Raw genomic sequence first — 20395 nt, forward strand, 5'->3', positions numbered from 1 at the left:
CCAGCTTTTTTACTTAGAATGTCCAAGCCCTGAAGAAGGGAGAGGTCTCTGAGCTCCTAAAACACGTTGGCTGTTCTATATTGTCTTGTTATAAACCAATATCAATGTTACCATTTTTTGACCTCTCAGATCTTTTGTTTAACACTCTCATAAGCCCTTGTACACGCGGCCGGACGGAAAATGACCGATCGGACCGTGTTGTCGGATAATCCGACCGCGTGTGGGCTCCATTGGACTGTTTCCGTCAGAATATCCGACCGACAAAGTTTTAAGCCCCTGTACACACGGTTGGAGATTTCCACAACCAAATCCGTCGGATTTTGCCCATCGGATTTTGTCCATCGGATTTTGTCCATCGGATTTTGTCCATCGGATTTTGTCCGTCGGATCTTGTCCGAAACTGTTGCATACACACGGTCGGACAAAATTTGGCGAAAAATCTGATTTTTCAGAATGTGATGACGTAATTTCGTTACGATGGGACTACATTCAGGCTAGTAGCCAATAGCTTTGATGTAGGAATTTGATCTGAGCATGCGTGGCACTTGGTCCGATCAAAATTCTCTACACATGATCGGAGTATGTCCGACCAGCCCAGTTGGTCGGGAAATATTTCCAACATGTTGGAAAATTGGGTCCGACGGATATTCCGACGGAATCAGTCCGATGCATACCACACACAGTCGGATTATCCGACGACGCGGTACGATAGGACACATTCCGACGGATTCTCCGACCGTGTGTACAAGGGCTTTTCCGACAACATGATCCGATCGGACTTTGTTTCCGATCGTTTGTAGAGAATTCCGATCGGACAAAGATCGGACAAAGTGCCACGCATGCTCAGATCACATTCCTAGACCAAAGCTATTGGCTACTAGCCTGAATCCCGTCGTAACGAAATAACATCATCACGTTCTGAACGATCGGATTTTCCAACAACTTTGTCCGACCGTGTGTATGAAACACCAGTTTCGGACAAAATCCGTCGGATTTGGTTGTCGGAATGTCCGACCATGTGTACAAATCCGTCTGAGTAATTCTGACGGATTAATTCCGGAAGAGGTCCGGAAGTGATGCATACACACGGTCAGACTAAGTTGTCGGAAAATCCGTTTGTACATAACATGATGATGTAATTTCGTTACGACGGGACTACGTTCAGGCTAGTAGCCAATAGCTTTGGTCTAGGAATTTGATCTGAGCATGCGTGGCACTTTGTCCGTCGGAGTAGGCTACACATGATCGGAGTATGTCCGATCGGAGCATTTTGTCGTAAAATTTTACCGGCAATTTGGAAAACTTGGTCCGTCGGATATTCCGACGGAAACAGTCCGATGGAGACCACACACAGTCGGAATATCCGACAAAACGGTCCGACAGGAAACATTCCGTTGGAATCTCCGACCGTGTGTACAAGGGCTTAGACGTTGGAAGAGATAAAAGCTTGGCAGAGGTTCGTACTTTCCCACCTCTATCCAAAACAAAAAACAAATAAAAAAAAGTAAAATACTAGAATTGCCCAAAATTATAATCCTCAGATAAAGATTTTACATAATGTGTCAACTCTTCTGATAAACGCTAAAAAGCAATACTTGTGATTTCTTCATCCATCTACAAAATATAAGAATCATCGAGACTTTTCTAAACCACACCTGACCCCTAATAGTGAAGGATTTTATTTTGAAATCAATGTGCGTTTTAACATTTCAACATCCATTTAAAAGTTTAGGAACTTCAAGCCGCATTTTCCCTAAGCCGGTGTCTAATGACAATTATCTTCGACCCCCCCCCCCACCAAAAAAAAAAAAAAATCACAGAAAAGTTTCCAAAATAGTAATACTTTAAGACCATTCTTATATAATTAGAAAAAAAAAGCCATCTATAGGAATCTGATATACAATGCAACTTTCTAATGTAACAAGCACCATTAAGACAGTCGTAGAGGAACGTCACCATACATTCTTTGTGGGAGCAAAATTAAAAGGATATATATATACAAGAAGTAACCAGTCTTTCTTGCAGGCTCAGACGGATCACCTCGATAGAAGATGATCCCGAATTCCAAGTTCAAGGCATTCGACCAGGCTGGTTTTCCATCATTCTTTGTAGACCAACCTAAAACTTTATGACGGGTTCCCGCTGTCCTTTGTGAAGACATCTGCTTTACTGCGAGGCCTTAAATATAACTGACTTTGTGTTACAGTTTTTTTTTTTTGGGGGTGGGGGGGGGTTCGGGTTCTCGGAGTTGTAGCAGCAGCATATAGGCCAATGGTAACAGCGGCAATGTCTATGTACAGTCAGGAGTCCACAGAAACAAGGAAAAGAATGAAATAAATAAACCCCGACGATAATGACCAAAGCTGCCTGGGAGTCGGCTGGCCTGAGGTTTGAGGCTGATAAGGGAACACGGCACTGATCGAGAGCCAGACCTCATGGGATAACTTATGTTTCTTCCCAGAATCCTTTGATGCATGGAGTCCACGGTGATGATTGATGGGGAAAAAAAAAAAAAAAAAGCCATCTCTGTTACACTTTTAAGACTGTATAGAGGCTCGAGATGTGTAGAATCCAGGAATTGGCAGACCAGTGTGGAGGGTCACCTATAATAGAGAGGACAGGGTAACATTTTATAAATGCACAGTATATTTTGCCACCATAGAGCATACATTCTATCCTGTACAAGGGGTCGGCAACCTTTGAGAGGTGGAGACGTACCTCAACAACATGAAGAAGATCAAAGATCACCCGGGTTCGGCACCCACCCCCCCACCCCCTTTTTTTTATTTAACCCTTTCATGACTAAGCCTTTTTTTGGCATTTGGTGTTTACAAGTTAAAAAAACAATATTTTTTACTAGAAACTGACTTGGAACCCCCAAACATTATATATATATATATATATATATATATATATATATATATATATATATTGTGGCAGCACGCAGGTAAAATCACCTGGTTGTATTCAGGATGGCAAATATGTGTGTCCTAGATTCAGGCTTTATGCAGACTTTTACAATTAGAGGGGAAGAGTTAATGAGCCCAGCTGAAGTAAGTGGGCTCATTAAGACCTCTACAAAAAACCCCAGCATGCATAGGGAGATGCTCCATCCTGGAACCAGTTTTGTGTGTATAGACTGGGGAGTGTGACACCTGTTCTGTGCGGTGAGTTAACGCCTGTGTGGCAAATCTCTACAACAGACAGGGACTGGTGCAGCACAAGGCAGCACTCAGTTGTTAGACAGGGAATCTAAGTGTGTAATTAGAGGTCAAGCTGATCAGGATTTATTTTCATGTTTTATTTTTGTTTGGCTGTTATATGTATCACTGCATGTAGCATAAATAAACCGCATCTTTTGTTTTTTTGCACCTACAACGCTGTCTGCTGTGCCTAATTTTGTGTTGTGAACCCATCCAGGGGGTCACACACACCCGCTGCCAAGCTAACCCCCTCACATATATAATATTTTTTAGCAGAGACTCTAGAGAATAAAATGGCGATTGTTGTAATATTTTATGTCACACGGTATTTGCGCAGCGGTGTTTTAAAAGCAACTTTTTGGGAAAAGGGACCCTTTCATGAATAAAAAAAAAAAAACAGTAAAATTAGCCCAATTTTTTTGCATAATGTGAAAGATGATGTTACGCCGAGTAAATAGATACCAAACATGTCACACTTTATAATTGCACGCACTCGTGGAATGACGACAAAGTACGGTACCTAAAAATCTCAATAGGCGACGCTTTACATTTTTTTACGGTTACCAGGTTAGAGTTGTAGAGGAGGTCTAGTGCTAGAATTATTGCTCTCGCTCTGACGATCGTGGTGATACCTCACATGTGTGATTTGAACACCGTTTACATATGCGGGCGCGACTTCCGTATGCGTTTTCTTTGCTTCGCGAGCTCGGTACCTAAAAATCTCAATCGGCGATGATTACATTTTTTTTTACGATTACCAGGTTAGCGTTGCAGAGGAGGTCTAGTGCTAGAATTATTGCTCTCGCTCTGACGATCGCGGCGATACCTCACATGTGTGATTTGAACACCGTTTACATATGCAGGCGCGACTTCCGTATGCGTTTTCTTTGCTTCGCGAGCTTGCGGGGACAGCTTTAAACATTTTTTTTTTTTTTATTTATTTGAAAATGAATAAATTGTTTAAAAAAATAAAATAAAAATTTGATCACTTTTATTGATGTCACAAGGAATGTAAACATCCCTTGTGACAGTAATAGGTGGTGACAGGTACTCTTTATGGAGGGATCGGGGGTCTAAAAGACCCCCACCCCTCCTTTACACTTCAATGTATTCAGATCGCCGAAAACGGCGATTCTGAATAGTGTATATTTTTTAAAAACTGGCGCCATTGGCAGCCGAGTAAACGGGAAGTGACGTCATGACGTCGCTTCCATGTTTACTATTAAGATACTCAGCCGATTACGGCATCATTCCAGTTCCTCCCCAGCATCCGGAGGCATCGCATCGTGAATCGGTGCTCCCGATTGAGCGGGAGCACCGGTAACAATGGCAGGAGGGGGGGATGTCCCCTTCCGCTCCTTCGGCATAACAGCAGAGTGGCTTTTAACCGCTTCGGTTGTTATGGCTGGAAAGCCAATCGGCCGCTGGAGACATCAGTACTGCAGGTGCGGGCATCATCCCGGTATAACCCCCGGAAGCCGAGTACGCACATCTGCGTACGCTCGGCGGGAAGGGGTTAACTAGCAAGACGGGAAGAAGATGAGGAGAAGTTGGCTTTCAGCTGCTGCAGGGGAGGCGACTATAGGGGATTAGTTCTAGTAAATGTCACCCCTCTTGTCCAGGTTCCTGTTCCTTCTGCTGGCCAGGCCCTCCTCCTTGTGTGATTGACCAGTAGATCACAATTGATGAGTTGCCAACCCCTGTCATCTACTGTATTTTAGCCTAAGTGCCACTCTCACTTATACAGGGGTAAGTCTGCATCCAGTCCATCGAGATCCCACTGTAGAACATCCATTGGTCCTCTTTCTATATCCCACCCCAGCATACACACCTCTTTCCCCATACATGATGTGACGGATCCGATCCCTTTCCCCATACATGATGTGACGGATCCGATCCCTTTCCCCATACATAATGTGACGGATCCGATCCCTTTCCCCATACATGATGTGACGGAACCGATCCCTTTCCCCATACATGATGTGACGGATCCGATCCCTTTCCCCATACATGATGTGACGGATCCGATCCCTTTCCCCATACATGATGTGACGGATCCGATCCCTTTCCCCATACATGATGTGACGGATCCGATCCCTTTCCCCATACATGATGTGACGGATCCGATCCCTTTCCCCATACATGATGTGACGGATCCGATCCCTTTCCCCATACATGATGTGACGGATCCGATCCCTTTCCCCATACATGATGTGACGGATCCGATCCCTTTCCCCATACATGATGTGACGGATCCGATCCCTTTCCCCATACATGATGTGACGGATCCGATCCCTTTCCCCATACATGATGTGACGGATCCGATCCCTTTCCCCATACATGATGTGACGGATCCGATCCCTTTCCCCATACATGATGTGACAGATCCGATCCCTTTCCCCATACATGATGTGATGGATCCGACATCGTGTCTCCAACCATAACCCACCTCATAAACCGATCATTCCACGAAGGGATTGTTCCCAGCATCCTCAAACAAGGCATTGTCAAACCTCTACTCAAGAAACCAAACCTGGACCCTCAGGATCCAAACAACCGTAGGCCGATTACAAGCCTCAACACCATTTCTAAGATCATGGAGAAAGCTGTAGTACATCAGCTACAACTTCACCTGGATACTCACAAACTCCTGGACCCGCTGCAATCAGGCTTCCGCCCGGGTCATGGAACAGAAACAGCTCTCCTCAAGATTTGGGATGACGCCCTCGAAGCAGCAGATGACGGAGAGCCGTGTCTAGTACTGCTAGACCTAAGTGCAGCGTTTGATACAGTAGATCACAATACTCTACTCGTCCGCCTCACAGAAGTAGCCGGAGTCCAAGACATAGATCTCCATTGGTTCGCGTCCTTCCTAGGAAATCGGTCACAGACAGTGAAACTAGGAAAATTCCTCTCCGAAACTCGGGCAGTCACCTGCGGAGTCCCTCAAGGCTCTCCGTTGTCACCCGTTCTCTTCAACATTTACATTCGCCCACTCCTTCAAATCATCAGATGCTCAGATCTCTGCTTCCACTCTTACGCTGACGACACGCAACTTTATTTCCGGATCAATGGAAAAAAAGATCACCAACAACAACTTGAAAACTGCCTCAAATCAATAGAGGACTGGATGACCACTAACTCCCTCCAGCTGAACCAATCAAAGACAGAGCTTCTTATCTTACACCCAAATCATAAGCCCGCAACCAAAACCTCCTGGTCTCCACCAACCGTCTTTGGGCAGACTATCTCCCCAAAGACCAAAGCGAAGAGTCTCGGGGTTATTTTAGACGCACAAATGTCAACGGATGCGCAAATAGGAGCAGTAGTCAGTGGATCTCACCATCTGCTGCGCATGCTTCGCAGACTCATCCCTTTTATCCCAAAGAATGACAAAGCAGTGGTAGTTGGAACAATCATTAATTCACGACTGGACTACGCAAACTCGCTTTACATAGGATTACCACAATATCAACTTGCGCGATTACAACTGATCCAAAACACGGCGGCGAGGCTGATAACAGGAAAAAAACCTGGGAATCCATTTCTCCTTCCCTGAGGAGCTTACATTGGCTAACCGTAAAAAATCGGATCACGTTCAAGACCCTTTGCCTCACCCACAAATGCGTGCATAGAGAAGCTCCGCAATACCTAATGGAGAAAATAAATCATTACACACCAAACCGCAGTCTTCGATCAGCCAACAAAAACCTCCTCCTCGTGCCCAAAGCCCGGTATAAATCCAAGGGGGATCGGAGATTCGCTGTCCAAGGGCCTCGGCTATGGAATGCTCTACCAATCAACATCTGCCAGGAAGAAAATCACCTGGCTTTTAGGAAAAAACTCAAGACCTTCCTCTTTTAGCAGATGATCAAAGCTCGCCCCAGCGCCTAGAGGCGATTGAGTTCGCATTGTGCGCTATACAAGTATTTCATTCATTCATCGGATCCCTTTCCCCATACATGATGTGACGGATCCGATCCCTTTCCCCATACATGATGTGACGGATCCGATCCCTTTCCCCATACATGATGTGACGGATCCGACCCCTTTCCCCATACATGATGTGACGGATCCGACCCCTTTCCCCATACATGATGTGACGGATCCGACCCCTTTCCCCATACATGATGTGACGGATCCGATCCCAAACTCCGATTGAGTGCTTCCGTCTGTATATCCTGATTCTTGCAATCTGGCTATCAGAGAGATATATTCTCATAGCTGCAATGACTACAAGTCTAGCCGAAAAATAGCTTGTAGAATCTTGAATCCTTTATTGGACAGAATACAGCCTTTTATACACATTTTACACAAGGGAGTAGATAACGAGGTAGGGCTGCTCATGGATACTCCCCCCCCCTCCCCTATAGCAACAACTTAAAAGACAATTACACAATTAACATGCTAATTACGCCAGCACTTAAGGCAGCCTAGGTGACCAGATAGTCCGTCTCCGGAGGTCAATGTAATCAGCTCCTTCAAGGATTGTGTATTGTTCAGAATTGACAACCTAAGAATAGTCTTTGCATATATTCTGGGAGATACTCTGGATAAATATTACTTACCGTATTTATCGGCGTATAACACACACTTTTTACCCCTTAAAATCAGGGGAAAATTGCGGGTGCGTGTTATACGCCGATTCGCCGCGATTTTTCTCAGCGGTTTTTGGGCTCTGGGCGGCTTTCAGCCGCCTCCGGGCCCTTCTCGCGGCTTTTGGTTTCGTACTCACCAAAAGCCGCCGAGTACGGCCAAAGGTGGCCGTGAACTACCGGGCGCCGCTGAGATACACAGGACATCTTGGCGGCGCCATTTTTAAAAATAAAAGCTGACGTTATCACTGAGGGGACAACGATGCACAAGGCTGCAATGATGGACAGGCTGCAATGATGGACAGGCTGCAATGATGGACAGGCTGCATGACAAGGCTGCAATGATGGACAGGCTGCATGACAAGGCTGCAATGATGAACAGGCTGCATGACAAGGCTGCAATGATGAACAGGCTGCATGACAAGGCTGCAATGATGGACAGGCTGCAATGATGGACAGGCTGCAATGATGGACAGGCTGCAATGACAAGGCTGCAATGATGGACAGGCTGCAATGATGGACAGGCTGCATGACAAGGCTGCAAATGACACTGACAAGGCTTCAGATAGACACTGATAAGGCTGCATTGATGGGCATTTAAATGTAAGTTTTTTTTTCCTTAAATTTCCCTCCTAAAAGTTTTTTTCCTTAAAATTCCCTCCTAAACTTGGGGTGCGTGTTATACGCCGGCGCGTGTTATACGCCGATAAATACGGTACTTACATTTTAAGTAATCCAAGATATATTTTCTCACTCACCCTGTACCAGGATGGCACAGGCTGACTTAGACATAAGAGTTGTATGGGGAGCTGAAACATGGGTTTCCCAACCTTTCCAAGGGATTCTGGTTTCCATGTGCCCTCCCGTCACACATGACAACAATTAGGTCACCCTTCCCTGAATTCCCCATTCCATGTACTAACAATTCCGATCCTTTTCTGCACTTCCCATTGCATATACTGAATATTCCGATAGAACATTCTTTGCAGTCCCCATTCTATAATATACCAACTCTGATAGATCCTTCTCTGCACTAATTATTCTACAATCACTATTCCAATTGACCCTCCTCCACAGTCTACATTCTATTTATTCTCTATTACAACAGGCCTTTCCCTGTACTGCCGATTCTCCATAAACACTATTCTATAGGCCCTTTTCTGCACCCCCATTACATATAATCCCTACGCCAACAGCTGTTCTCCACACTCCTTATTCCATGTAATCCCTACTCCCATATACAATTGTCTGGACTTCCCATTACGTATAATTACAGCTCCCAACCAGGGCTGGTGCAAGGATTTTTGACACCCTAGGCGAAACCTCCCTTTGCCGTCCCCCCTGGCTCCACCCCCTTTGCCCTGCCCATGTATACCTCACATTTTTTATGCGCCCATCAAATGCAGCCTACCGGTGCCCATCAATGCAGCCTACCAGTGCCCATCAATTAATGTTTGCTTGCTTCCATTCATTCGGGAGTCGGGACACAGACACAGTCCTCCGCCGCTGCTGCATCTCTGACACTATGTGCGAATGGAGCAGCTGCTACCTGCTGATACTGAGACTCAGTTACATGCTGCAGAGAGTAGGCACACCAGTGGTCAGCACCCTAGGCAGCAGTGCGCCCTAGGCGGCTGCCTAGTTTGCCTAGTGGTAGCACCGGCCCTGCTCTCAACTGACCTTCTCTGCACTCCCCATTCCATATAATCCCCACTCCCATCACCCCTTCCCTGCACTCCCCATTCCATATAATTATTACTCCTAGAGGCCTTCCCTGTACTCCTCATTCCTTTAATTCCTACTCCTATCAGCTTTTCTCTGCACTCCCTATTCCATATAATTCCTACTCTCATAGGCCCTAATCTGCAATCCCCATTCCATATAATCACTACTCCTAGCCCTTGTACACACGGTCGGACATTCTGACAACCAAATCCGTTGGATTTTGTCCGACGGATTTTGTCCGAAACTGTTGCATACACACGGACGGACAAAGTTGTCGGAAAATCCGATTATACATAACGTGATGACGTTATTTCATTACTACGGGACTATGTTCAGGCTAGTAGCCAATAGCTTTGGTCTAGGAATTTGATCTGAGCATGCGTGACACTTTGTCCGTCGGAGTAGGCTACACATGATTGGAGTATGTCCGATCGGAGCATGTTGTCGGAAAATTTTGTAGACAAGTTGGAAAACTTGGTCCGTCGGATACTCCGACGGAAACAGTCGGATGGAGACCACACACAGTCAGATTATCCAACAAAATGGTCCGATCGGACACATTCCGTCGGCATCTCCGACCGTGTGTACAAGGGCCTAGAGGCCCTTCTCTGCACTGTCCATTCCATATAATCCCTACTCTCATAGGCCCTTCTCAGCACTCCCTATTCCATATAATCCCCACTCCCATAGCCCATTCGCTTAACTCCCTATTCCATATATTGCCTCCTCTTATAGACCATTCTCTGCACACCCCAGTCCATATAATCCCTACTCCCAAAGACCCTTCTCTGCACTCACCATGCCATATAATCCCTACTCCCAAAGACCCTTCTCTGCACTCACCATGCCATATAATCCCTACTCCCAAAGACCCTTCTCTGCACTCACCATGCCATATAATCACTACTCTCACAGGTCCTTCTTTTCACTACCTATTCCATTGAATCACTACCCTGATATGTCATTCTTTGCACTCCCCATTCCATTATATTCACAAATTCATGGGCGCTTCTTGCTGCCCCTCTTTTTTAATATAACAACTAATCCCATAGGCCCCGTGTATGTTGAAAACTATTAAAAGCAAACCTGCACAAGTGAATTTGTTTCTTTGTTATTCCTGGGCAAAGCACAGGTTCAATTTTAAAATGAAACATATAAAAATATGATGAAAGACTGCATAGATAACTATACCATGGACCCGCTGAATACAGACAGTTCAAAGCATGAATCATACCTGCACATTCCTGTTAAGACTGACAGCAGGAAAGAGCAATCCCTCCATGCTCTCAAATGCCACAGGACCCTGCTGCTCTTCATTGATGGAGAAAGTCAAGGTCCTCCTGGTGAAGTCTAGAAGGACCCCAACCGTGGCGCCTTTTGTGATACCCCCTTCAGTCCTGTATTGAAACACAAAAACAGAGTTGGCTGTCTTGTCAATTTCACCATGAGAGTTTACCTGGCAATAAGTATCAGTATCATTCCAGGAGTGAATAGGCAGATACAAAAAAAAGCAATAGTTACTGTAAAATATAATGTATATTTAAAGAGGAGGGCCGTTTAAAAAACAAAATAAAAATTTAAAGTCAGCAGCTGCAAACACTGCAGCTGCTGACTTAATAAGCCGACTTACCTGTCCAGGGTGCCCGCGATGTCGGCCGCCCGAGGCCGACCCGTCCCTCGGCTCTCGGGTCCCGGCGCCGTCATTCTTTCTAAGGGAAACAGGCAGTGGAGCCTTGCGGCTTCACTGCCCGTTTCCTACTGCGCATGCGCGAGTCGCACAGCGCTTTGTGAATGGGGCGCGCTGTGTTCTGGGACATACAGTTCCCAGAACACAGCACGACCCATTACCCAGAAGACAGCGCGACGAGGAGAGAAGAAAGAAGATCTCCGCTGAGGAGGAAGAGGCAGATTAGGATTATTTGCCTAGCAACAGGCATTTCTGGTAAGTAAAAAAAAAAATTTTTTTCATTTTATTTTTTTAGATTTTTTTCAAATTTTTAATGTATTTTTTTTTTTCAGAGTGGCCCTCCACTTTAAAGTTGATGTTAACCCTAATTGAATAGCATTTAGATTTCTAGAGCACCTTGTGTCATAAACAACTGCCATTTAAAAAAATCAATAAAAAAAATAAAAAACTTTTATTTTTATCTTTTTTCTTTTAAACTTTTTACTACTAGAGCTGTTTTTGCATTTTTTGTTTACATGTTTAAAAAAATTTTTGGCTTAAAAAAGTACATTATACTGTATATTTTCCTAAAAGCAGACACCCTAGAGAATAAAAAAAAAAGTGGTAGCGCAACAGTTTAGGAAATGCACAATCCCATGCAGGTCATGAGGTTAGAACTAGCTGTGAATAATGGCACTGCTTTCATTGGCATGCTTGGCGATATGCAGGGGCAGACTGACAACTCATGGGGCCCCCGGGCAATAGAAGATTATGGGGTCCCCGGGCAATAGGAGATTATGGGGCCCCCGGGCAATAGGAGATTATGGGGCCCCCGGGCAATAGGAGATTATGGGGCCCCCGGGCAATAGGAGATTATTGGGGCCCCGGGCAATAGGATATTATGGGGCCACACAGTATACACACACAGACACAGTATACACACAGAATACACACACTGAAAAGGTACTGGAGAGATGGGGCAGCTATAATCTTGGGATTTAAAAAAAAAACTGATTTTTACATACTGCCCCTGGTTTTATTGAGGCTGGCAACCCTGATGGGGCCCCCTAGTGGCATGGGGCCCTCGGGTAGTGCCCGAGTGCCCCAATGGTCAGTCCGCCCCTGGCTATATGTAACGTGTAGTGCAAGCTATGTTTTCTGCCCCTGATGCATGCATTTACTTTCGTACAGACATGTATGTGGAGGTGGAACAAAAAAATTTGGGGTGGGGGGGGGGGGATTTTACAGTGCCTTGAAAAGGTATTCATACCCCTTGAAATTTTCCACATTTTGTCCTATTACAACCAAAAACGTAATTGTATTTTATTGGGATTTTATGTGATAGACCAACACAAAGGGGCACCTAATTGTGAAGTGGAATGAAAATGATAAATGGTTTTCAATTTTTTTTACAAATAAATATGTGAAAAGTGTGGCGTGTATTTGTATTCAGTCTCCCGGAGTCAATACTTTGTAGAACCCCCTTTTGCTGCAATTACAGCTGCAAGTCCTTTTGCGGATGTCTGTACCAACTTTGCACATCTAGAGAGTGAACCTTTTGCCAATTCTTCTTTGCAAAAGAGCTCAAGCTCTGTCAGATTGGATGTGAGAAGCAATTTTCAAGTCTTGCCACAGATTCTCAATGGGATTTAGGTCTGGACTGTGACTGGGCCATTCTAACACATGAATATGCTTTGATGTAAACCATTCCATTGTAGCTCTGGCTGTATGTTTCGGGTCGTTGTCCTGCTGGAAGGTGAACCTCGGTCTCAAGTCTTTTGCAGACTCAAACAGGTTTTCTTCTAAGATTGCCCTGTATTTGTCTCCATCCATCTTCCCATCAACAGCTTCCCTGTCCCTGCTGAAGAAAAGCATCCCACAACATGATGCTGCCACCACCACCATGTTTCACGGTGGGGATGGTGTGTTCAGGGGGTTGGGCAGTGTTAGTTTCCCTCACACATAGCGTTTTGCTTTCAGGCCAAAAAGTTGAATTTTGGTCTCATCTGACCAGAGACCTTCTTCCACATGTTTGCTGTGTCCCCCACATGGCTTCTCACATACTGTAAAGCAGGGGTCTCAAACTGGCGGCCCTCCAGCTGTTCCAAAACTACAAGTCCCATCATGCCTCTGAGTGTGGGAGTCATGCTTAAAACTGTCAGCCTTACAAAGCCTCATGGGACTTGTAGTTTCACAACAGCTGGAGGGCCACCAGTTTGAGACCCCTGCTGTAAAGGGACTTCTTATGGCTTTCTTTCCCCAATGTCTTTCTTCTTGCCACTCTTCCATAAAGGGCAGAATTGTGGAGAGACGACTAATAGTTGTCCTGTGGACAGATTCTCCCCCCTGAGCTGTGGATCTCTGCAGCTCCTCCAGAGTCACCATGGACCTCTTGGCTCTTCTCTGATTAATGCTCTCCTTGCCCGGCTGGTCAGTTTAGGTGGACGGCCGTGTCTTGGTAGGTCTGCAGTTGTGCCATACTCTTTCCATTATCGGGTGATGGATTGAGCAGAGCTCCACAAGATGTTCAAAGCTTGGGAGATTTTTTTTATAACCTAACCCTGCTTTAAACTTCTCCACAACTTTATCCCTGACCTGCCTGGTGTGTTTCTTGGCCTTTATGATGCTGTTTGCTTGTTCACGAAGGTTCTCTGAGATTGAATTACACACAGGCGGACTCTATTTACTAATTAGGCAATTGGTTTCACTAGATATTAGTTAGGGGTATCAGAGTAAAGGGGGCTGAATAAAAAATGCACCCCACACTTTTGTGTTGGTCTATCACATAAAATCCATTTAAAGCGGGGTTCCACCCTAAAGTGGAACTTCCACTGATCGGAACCCTCCCCCCCTCCGGTGTCACAATTGGCACCTTTCAGGGGGGAGGGGGGTGGAGATACCTGTCAAAGACAGGTATTTACACCCACTTCCGGGCATAGACTCCCGTGGGAGTCTACGCCATTTCCTGTCCTGCCACGCTGTCTGCTGGGACACACACGGGTCTCAGAGACAGTGCGGACAATTCCTATTGCGCTGCGCCACTCGCGCATGCGCAGTAGGGAACCGGGAAGTGAAGCCGATTCGCTTCACTTCCTGATTCCCTCACCTCGAATGGTGGCGGCAGCAGCCGAGAGCCGAGCGATCGATCGGCCTCGGCTGCCGGCATCGCTGGAACCCGGGACAGGTGAGTGTCCATTTATTAAAAGTCAGCAGCTGTAGTATTTATAGCTGCTGGCTTTTAATATTTTTTTTGTAGGTGGAATCCCTCTTTAAGTTTTTGGCTGTAAATGGACAAAATGTGAAAATTTTAAGGGGTATGAATACTTTTTGAAGGCACTGTGTATGGGTGGTGGAAGTTAAATTTTTTTACATAAAAAAATAAAATAAAAAATAGATTTGATAAAACTTTTTTTCTTACCACATAGGAAACAAAAAAGTCCCCTGTATGATCAATTTTTGGGTGGCAGGTTCACGTTAATGAGACATCAGGGGTATAAAAGCCTCACCTGTCCTCCGATGACGCTGATGGGACGCAGATTTTGTTCCATTACCGTCTTTCACATCCAGTATGATACAGGGCTCCGGCAGTGAGATTATTTATGTCTCTTTTGGGTCAGTAACAGGAAGGAGAAGTCAGCAAATGGACAATTGCTGGTCTCCCATCCCTCTACACAGCAGCACCCGCTATGCTGGTCCTGGGTCCGCCGACGAGCACACAAAGCTTGGGAAGCATGGCGGGGTGCACACGGTGCGGGCGCCGGCCATTGTTGGGGTGTTTGGAAACAAGCTCAAGCACCGGTGGAAGACAAGGATAGAGCACTGACACCTTATAACAGGAAGTGCCTAAACAAGGACCTTCATACCAGGACCAACAGCTATTATTTTTGATAAAGCTCCAGACTTTAAAAATATTAAAAAAAGACCTTTGAAATTAGGTTAACATGTTAAGGTTTATATGAAATTTCTGTGATTGGGTTTACTTCTATCCCCCCCTTCAGTCTATTATGAATGCTGCTGCTAGACTAATATACCTCACTAATCGTTCCGTGACTGCTGCCCCTCTCTGCCAATCCCTTCACTGGCTTCCCCTATCCCACCGTGTAAAATAAAAAATGCTAACCATAACATACAAGGCCATCCACGACATCGTCCCCCCATCTACGTCACCAACCTCATCTGCAGATATCGCCCAAGTCCCCCTCCGCTCCTCCCAGGACCTCCTGCTTTCTAGCTCCCTTGTTGCCTCCTCTCATGCTCGCCTTCAAGACTTCTCCAGAGCCTCTGCCATCCTCTGGAACTCCCTGCCCCAGTCTGTCCGCTCAGCCCCTACCCTGTCCACCTTTAAGAGTTCCCTGAAAACTAATTTATTCAGGGAAGCCTATCCCACACCCACCTAACTGTCCCCGAGCCACCCCCCATCAAATCATTCTCTGCAGCTATTACCCTTTGTACCACCACCTCCTCCCTTTAGAATGCAAGCTCTACGAGCCGGGCCCTCCTGTACCTTTTGTATTGTACTGTAATTGTGTTGTCCCCCCCTATACATTGTAAAGCGCTGCCTAAACTGTTGGCGCTATATAAATTATTAATAATAATAATAATAACTTCTACTTTAACTATCCTGTTAGACCAAAGAGGAAATTAGTAGGCAGCCTATAACTCAAGACCAGTGTACAAAAAAAAAATGTCCTATGACAATAGAAATTGGGTTACCTGTTTGTATGGGAGTTGTTGTGCATGAACCAGCTTCGGTTATTATCCACGTACATAGCCCACGCTTTGTCGTCTTTTCCCAGCATAACATCCTTCATCACCTCTATACGAGCCACGCCGAAGGCTGGATCTGGGTGATTGTCGTACCGGTCAATGGTAAGTTCCCAATAGTGAACTCCCTTGGAGAAGCCCGTCTTGCCCAACACCACCCTGTCATCGTAGCTGTTACATGTGACGGTTAGGTTGTCATTAGAGAAGATGATGTCAGAGTGGGCGGAACCAGGGTCAAACGCAAACCAAGCCACTGTCGAGGAAAACAAACAATGAACACTGTTCAGTTGATTGTTAAACTTCTGTATACTACAGTGTAAACTGATTCTACACTCATTTTCATATTTTTATACGTGCAGTCGTGCAAAACAGAGTGCAAATCAATAGCAGAAGTCTTAAAAAATAGGCCGTGATCAATAATAATGCGAAAAAACATTGAGAGGTCTTTTATGCATTCTTTTGAATGTTTGTGACGTTCTACAGCTGGAAGCCCATAGTTGGCAGTGTGTTGGCATCTACTACTCTTATGTCTGAGGACCTTGCACCTTCAACTGGTTAATTCTGCTAGATATCAAGGGTTAGTTTTAGGGATCAGGCTGAGGGGAAACTGAACATATGCTTAGCAAGTACTACTCATTCCTTCATACTTGCACCTCTCTGTTCAGCTGCCGGAAGTGAAGGAAGGAAGGAGCCGAGGAATCTTCCGCACCCATGTGACAAGGCTGTGCCAATCACTAAGTACCAGTGCTGTCATGCGGAATGGGTCTCATGGCCCCCTATATCTGGATGCATTGGCTATTTTATTTACTACCGGTAGCTGAAATGAGCGGTAGTGGAGTGAAGGAAAGGTGGACATGTGCTGCTTGAAAAGGGGGGCAATCAAGCCAATCTGTTGCTTTGATAAGCATAGGCAAAGCTCGTGTTTTCTTTAATTATTAGTAAAAAAAAAGGGTTTTGCTTAGCTTTGAATATGATAAATTAGTTTTTTGGTTTCTGCCCAAAACTACATTCCTAGTTATTGAAACATGTAGACACCGCTGGGGTTTTGTTAACTTCCTAAAGGATTCAATACAACGTGTGAACTGAGACTTCTTGGCACCACTTCATCCCATAGATGTCCAGAAGGTGTAGAAGCCAAGGCTCTGGGGAGGCCAGTTGAATTCTCCACAAAAAAACATGTCTTTAAAGTGGAAGTAAACTCCCCTATCGTTTTCAACCAAGGAAGCTGCCATCTTTGCCTCTGTTTAATCGTCAACTGCTATGGTGCTGCACATGTGATTCCTTACAACACCAGCCATTGGATGGTTTGATAGTTTGGCTGAGAGCACAGCCAATGTGCAGTTAGCATTCCCGGCATGCCCTTTTTTTTTTTTAACTGTTTAAATCGATGGGTTTACTTCCACTTTAAGGAGCTGACTTTGTGCACAGGGGTACATTCCTGCAGGCAAAGAAAAGTACCTTCCCCAAACTGTTGACACAAGATTTGAAGTACCCGTGTCTGGAGACAACTAAACGCAATCATTTTAGCAGTGTAGCTACGTACCATTGGCCAAATAGCACCTGTACTCTGGTTTTTGTCTACATGTTCAGGGTCAGCGATTCAGAAAGCATGGAAGCCATGAGTTCAACATAAGGACCAACATTTTTAGATGGTCTAATGCAGGGTTTATCAACCAGGGTCCCATAGAAGCCTAGGGTTCCTGCAAAGGTTGCTAGGGGTTGATTTAGCAATGAGCAAATTCTGCCTCTCGGAGAAGTTCCCACTACCACCATTGATTTTTTTAGCAATCTGTAAGAGGGTAATCCATCCTACTGACCACAAGTGTTAGCCCTTGTACACACGGTCGGACATTCCGACAACCAAATCCGTTGGATTTTGTCCTACGGATTTTGTCCAAAACTGTTGCATACACACAGTCAGACAAAGCTGTCAGAAAATCTGATCGCACTTAAAGCGGGGTTCCACCCTAAAGTGGAACTTGCGCTGATCGGAAACCCTCCCCCCTCCGGTGTCACAATTGGCACCTTTCAGGGGGGAGGGGGGTGGAGATACCTGTCAAAGACAGGTATTTACACCCACTTCCGGGCATAGACTCCCGTGGGAGTCTATGCCTCTTCCTGTCCTGCCGCGCTGTCTGCTGGGACACACACGGGTCTCAGAGACAGTGTGGACAATTCCTATTGCGCTGCGCGACTCGCGCATGTGCAGTAGGGAACCCGGGAAGTGAAGGTGATTCGCTTCACTTCCTGATTCCCTCACCTAGAATGGTGGCGGCAGCAGCCGAGAGCCGAGCGATCGATCGGCCTCGGCATCGCTGGACCCCGGGACAGGTGAGTGTCCATTTATTAAAAGTCAGCAGCTGTAGTATTTATAGCTGCTGGCTTTTAATATTTTTTTTGTAGGTGGAATCCCTCTTTAACGTGATGACGTTATTTAGTTAGGACGGGACTACGTTCAGGCTAGTAGCCAATAGCTTTGGTCTAGGAATTTGATCTGAGCATGCGTGGCACTTTGTCCGATCGGAAGTCTCTACACATGGTCGGATGAAGTCCGATCGGATCATGTTGTCGGAAAATTTTATAGCCCAGCTGGAAAACTTGGTCCGTCGGATTCTCCGACGGAAACAGTCCGATGGAGCCCACACACAGTCGGATTATCCGACAACACGGTCCTATCGGACATTGTCCATTGGAATGTTCCGACCGTGTGCACAAGGGTATAAGGAGCATCCTTCCCACTGACCATCACACTAAAGTATCATGAGTTGTAGAAATAGTCATTTTTAGTAGGGGTTACCTGAGACTGGAAAGTTATTTCAAGGGTTCCTTTGCGTTGGAAAGATTGAGAAAGGCTGCTCTAACGTCGGGCCTTAATTTCTTCTATGAGTGATTTTAATGCCTACAGAAATTAGTTGGAGCTGTGAACTCTATTCAGGGTTCTCAAACAAAAGATCTGAAATAACATGGGGCAGATTGACTCTTTAAGACTCTGGAAATGTTTAATAAAGATTGAGAATGTAGATAAAACTCGACAGAAGAAAAAAAAAGTTAAATAAAAGATCAGCATGCTAATAGCGCCGTCACTACATGCAACCCAAATGCAGTTCAGCTTTACATGCTTTGCTTTTTAGTTCATACAGTACCTGCCACCAGTTTTTTAATGTCAACTGTTGGGTTTCCATATGAACAGCGTGCAGAGTAGAAGAAAGGTACTCCTGGTTGGTTATCAGCTAAGTAAAAAGGCATGATCGACAACACACAGATTCACTACTTTAATTTTCAAATTCAGATATGTTGATATACAGAAGAACTCTAGGAAAATATATTAAACACCCCTTAGTTCACTTTTATGTTTCTCAAAATGCCAATTTTCAATTCTGCGTGACTTAAGCAAAAGCTGCCATTGTGCTAAGTTGGCACTGCTAGTTATATCTGTTTTGCCGTAAGAGTTTTTATTCTGCAGGCCGATGGGTAGGAGTTGAAGGGCGTGAACCAGCATGTTAATGTTCACTACCTTGTTTCCCCCCGAAAATAAGACCTAGCGTGATTGTCGGTGCTGGCTGCAATATAAGCCCTATCCCCCCAAATAAGCCCTACCTTGTTTCCCCCGGAAAATAAGCCCTACCTTGAAAAGAAGACCTACAAGGACTTATTTGGGGGGTAGGGCTTATATTGCAGCCATCACCGACAATCACGCTAGATCTTATTTTTGGGGAAACAGTAATTCCCGCGTCCACACGATCAGAATTCCGGGTTTCTAGTATAGTCTGTCACTTGTTGGCAGATTCAGTAAAAAGTATATCCTTTTTAAATTTCCTCCCTGAGAATGCCAACTTTTCACAGTGTAGTATGAATGATTTATTATGCCGCGTACACACGATCGGAATTCTGGCCAGAAAAAGACAGATGAGAGCTTTTCATCGGAAAATGCGACCGTGTGTACGCTCCATCGGAATTTAGCTGTCCGAATTTCCGCCAGACAAAAATGGATAGCATGTTCTCAATTTTCCCGATGGAAAAACTTTCTATCGGTAATTCTGATCGTGTGTATGCAATTCCGACACGCCAAAAATCATGCAGTGCTCAGATTCAACTACGAGACAGAAGCTATTGGCTACTGACTATTGAACTTCCTTTTTCTAGTGCCGTCGTACGCGTTGTACGTCACCGCGTTATAAACGATCGGAATTTGATGTGACCGTGTGTAGGCAAGACAGCTTGAGCCAAATTCCATCGGAATTCTGTCGGGAAAACCATCAGAGCTTTTTTCCAATGAGAATTCTGATCGTGTGTACGCGGCATAAGAGTCCAAAATATGTTCACTAGGTAAGTCACATACACAGAACCTACCGAACTTCACAACTGAATATAGATACCCAAAATGTTACACTTCTTTCCTTCCCTACTGATAAATTAACCAATGAATGCACACAACAAATCCC

At 45.2% G+C, this 20395-nt stretch overlaps 1 protein-coding gene across 5 annotated transcripts in view; it reads right to left on the reverse strand.

Annotated features, from left to right (window-relative positions):
• Window positions 1-1656: 1656 nt before the first annotated feature.
• TRIM9 (tripartite motif containing 9) overlaps window positions 1657-20395 on the reverse strand; it is a 202941-nt gene continuing 184202 nt past the window's right edge. For 2 of the 5 annotated variants that reach the window (XM_077466789.1, XM_077466791.1), the window contains 4 exons: window positions 19097-19120; window positions 15903-16206; window positions 10758-10920; window positions 1657-2603 (listed from right to left, as the gene is read on the reverse strand). In XM_077466789.1, coding sequence (XP_077322915.1) covers window positions 2538-2603; window positions 10758-10920; window positions 15903-16206; window positions 19097-19120 — 557 coding nt within the window. In that variant the 3' untranslated portion in view covers window positions 1657-2537. Of the gene's footprint in view, window positions 2604-10757; window positions 10921-15902; window positions 16207-19096; window positions 19184-20395 lie in introns of all 5 variants that reach the window. The other 3 variants (XM_077466790.1, XM_077466792.1, XM_077466788.1) reach the window with 2 other exon arrangements.

Source organism: Lithobates pipiens, unplaced genomic scaffold (assembly GCF_037356315.1).
Source record: "Lithobates pipiens isolate NorthernLeopardFrog02 unplaced genomic scaffold, aLitPip1_a1.2 Scaffold_37, whole genome shotgun sequence".
In the NCBI taxonomy this organism is placed as follows: domain Eukaryota; kingdom Metazoa; phylum Chordata; class Amphibia; order Anura; family Ranidae; genus Lithobates; species Lithobates pipiens.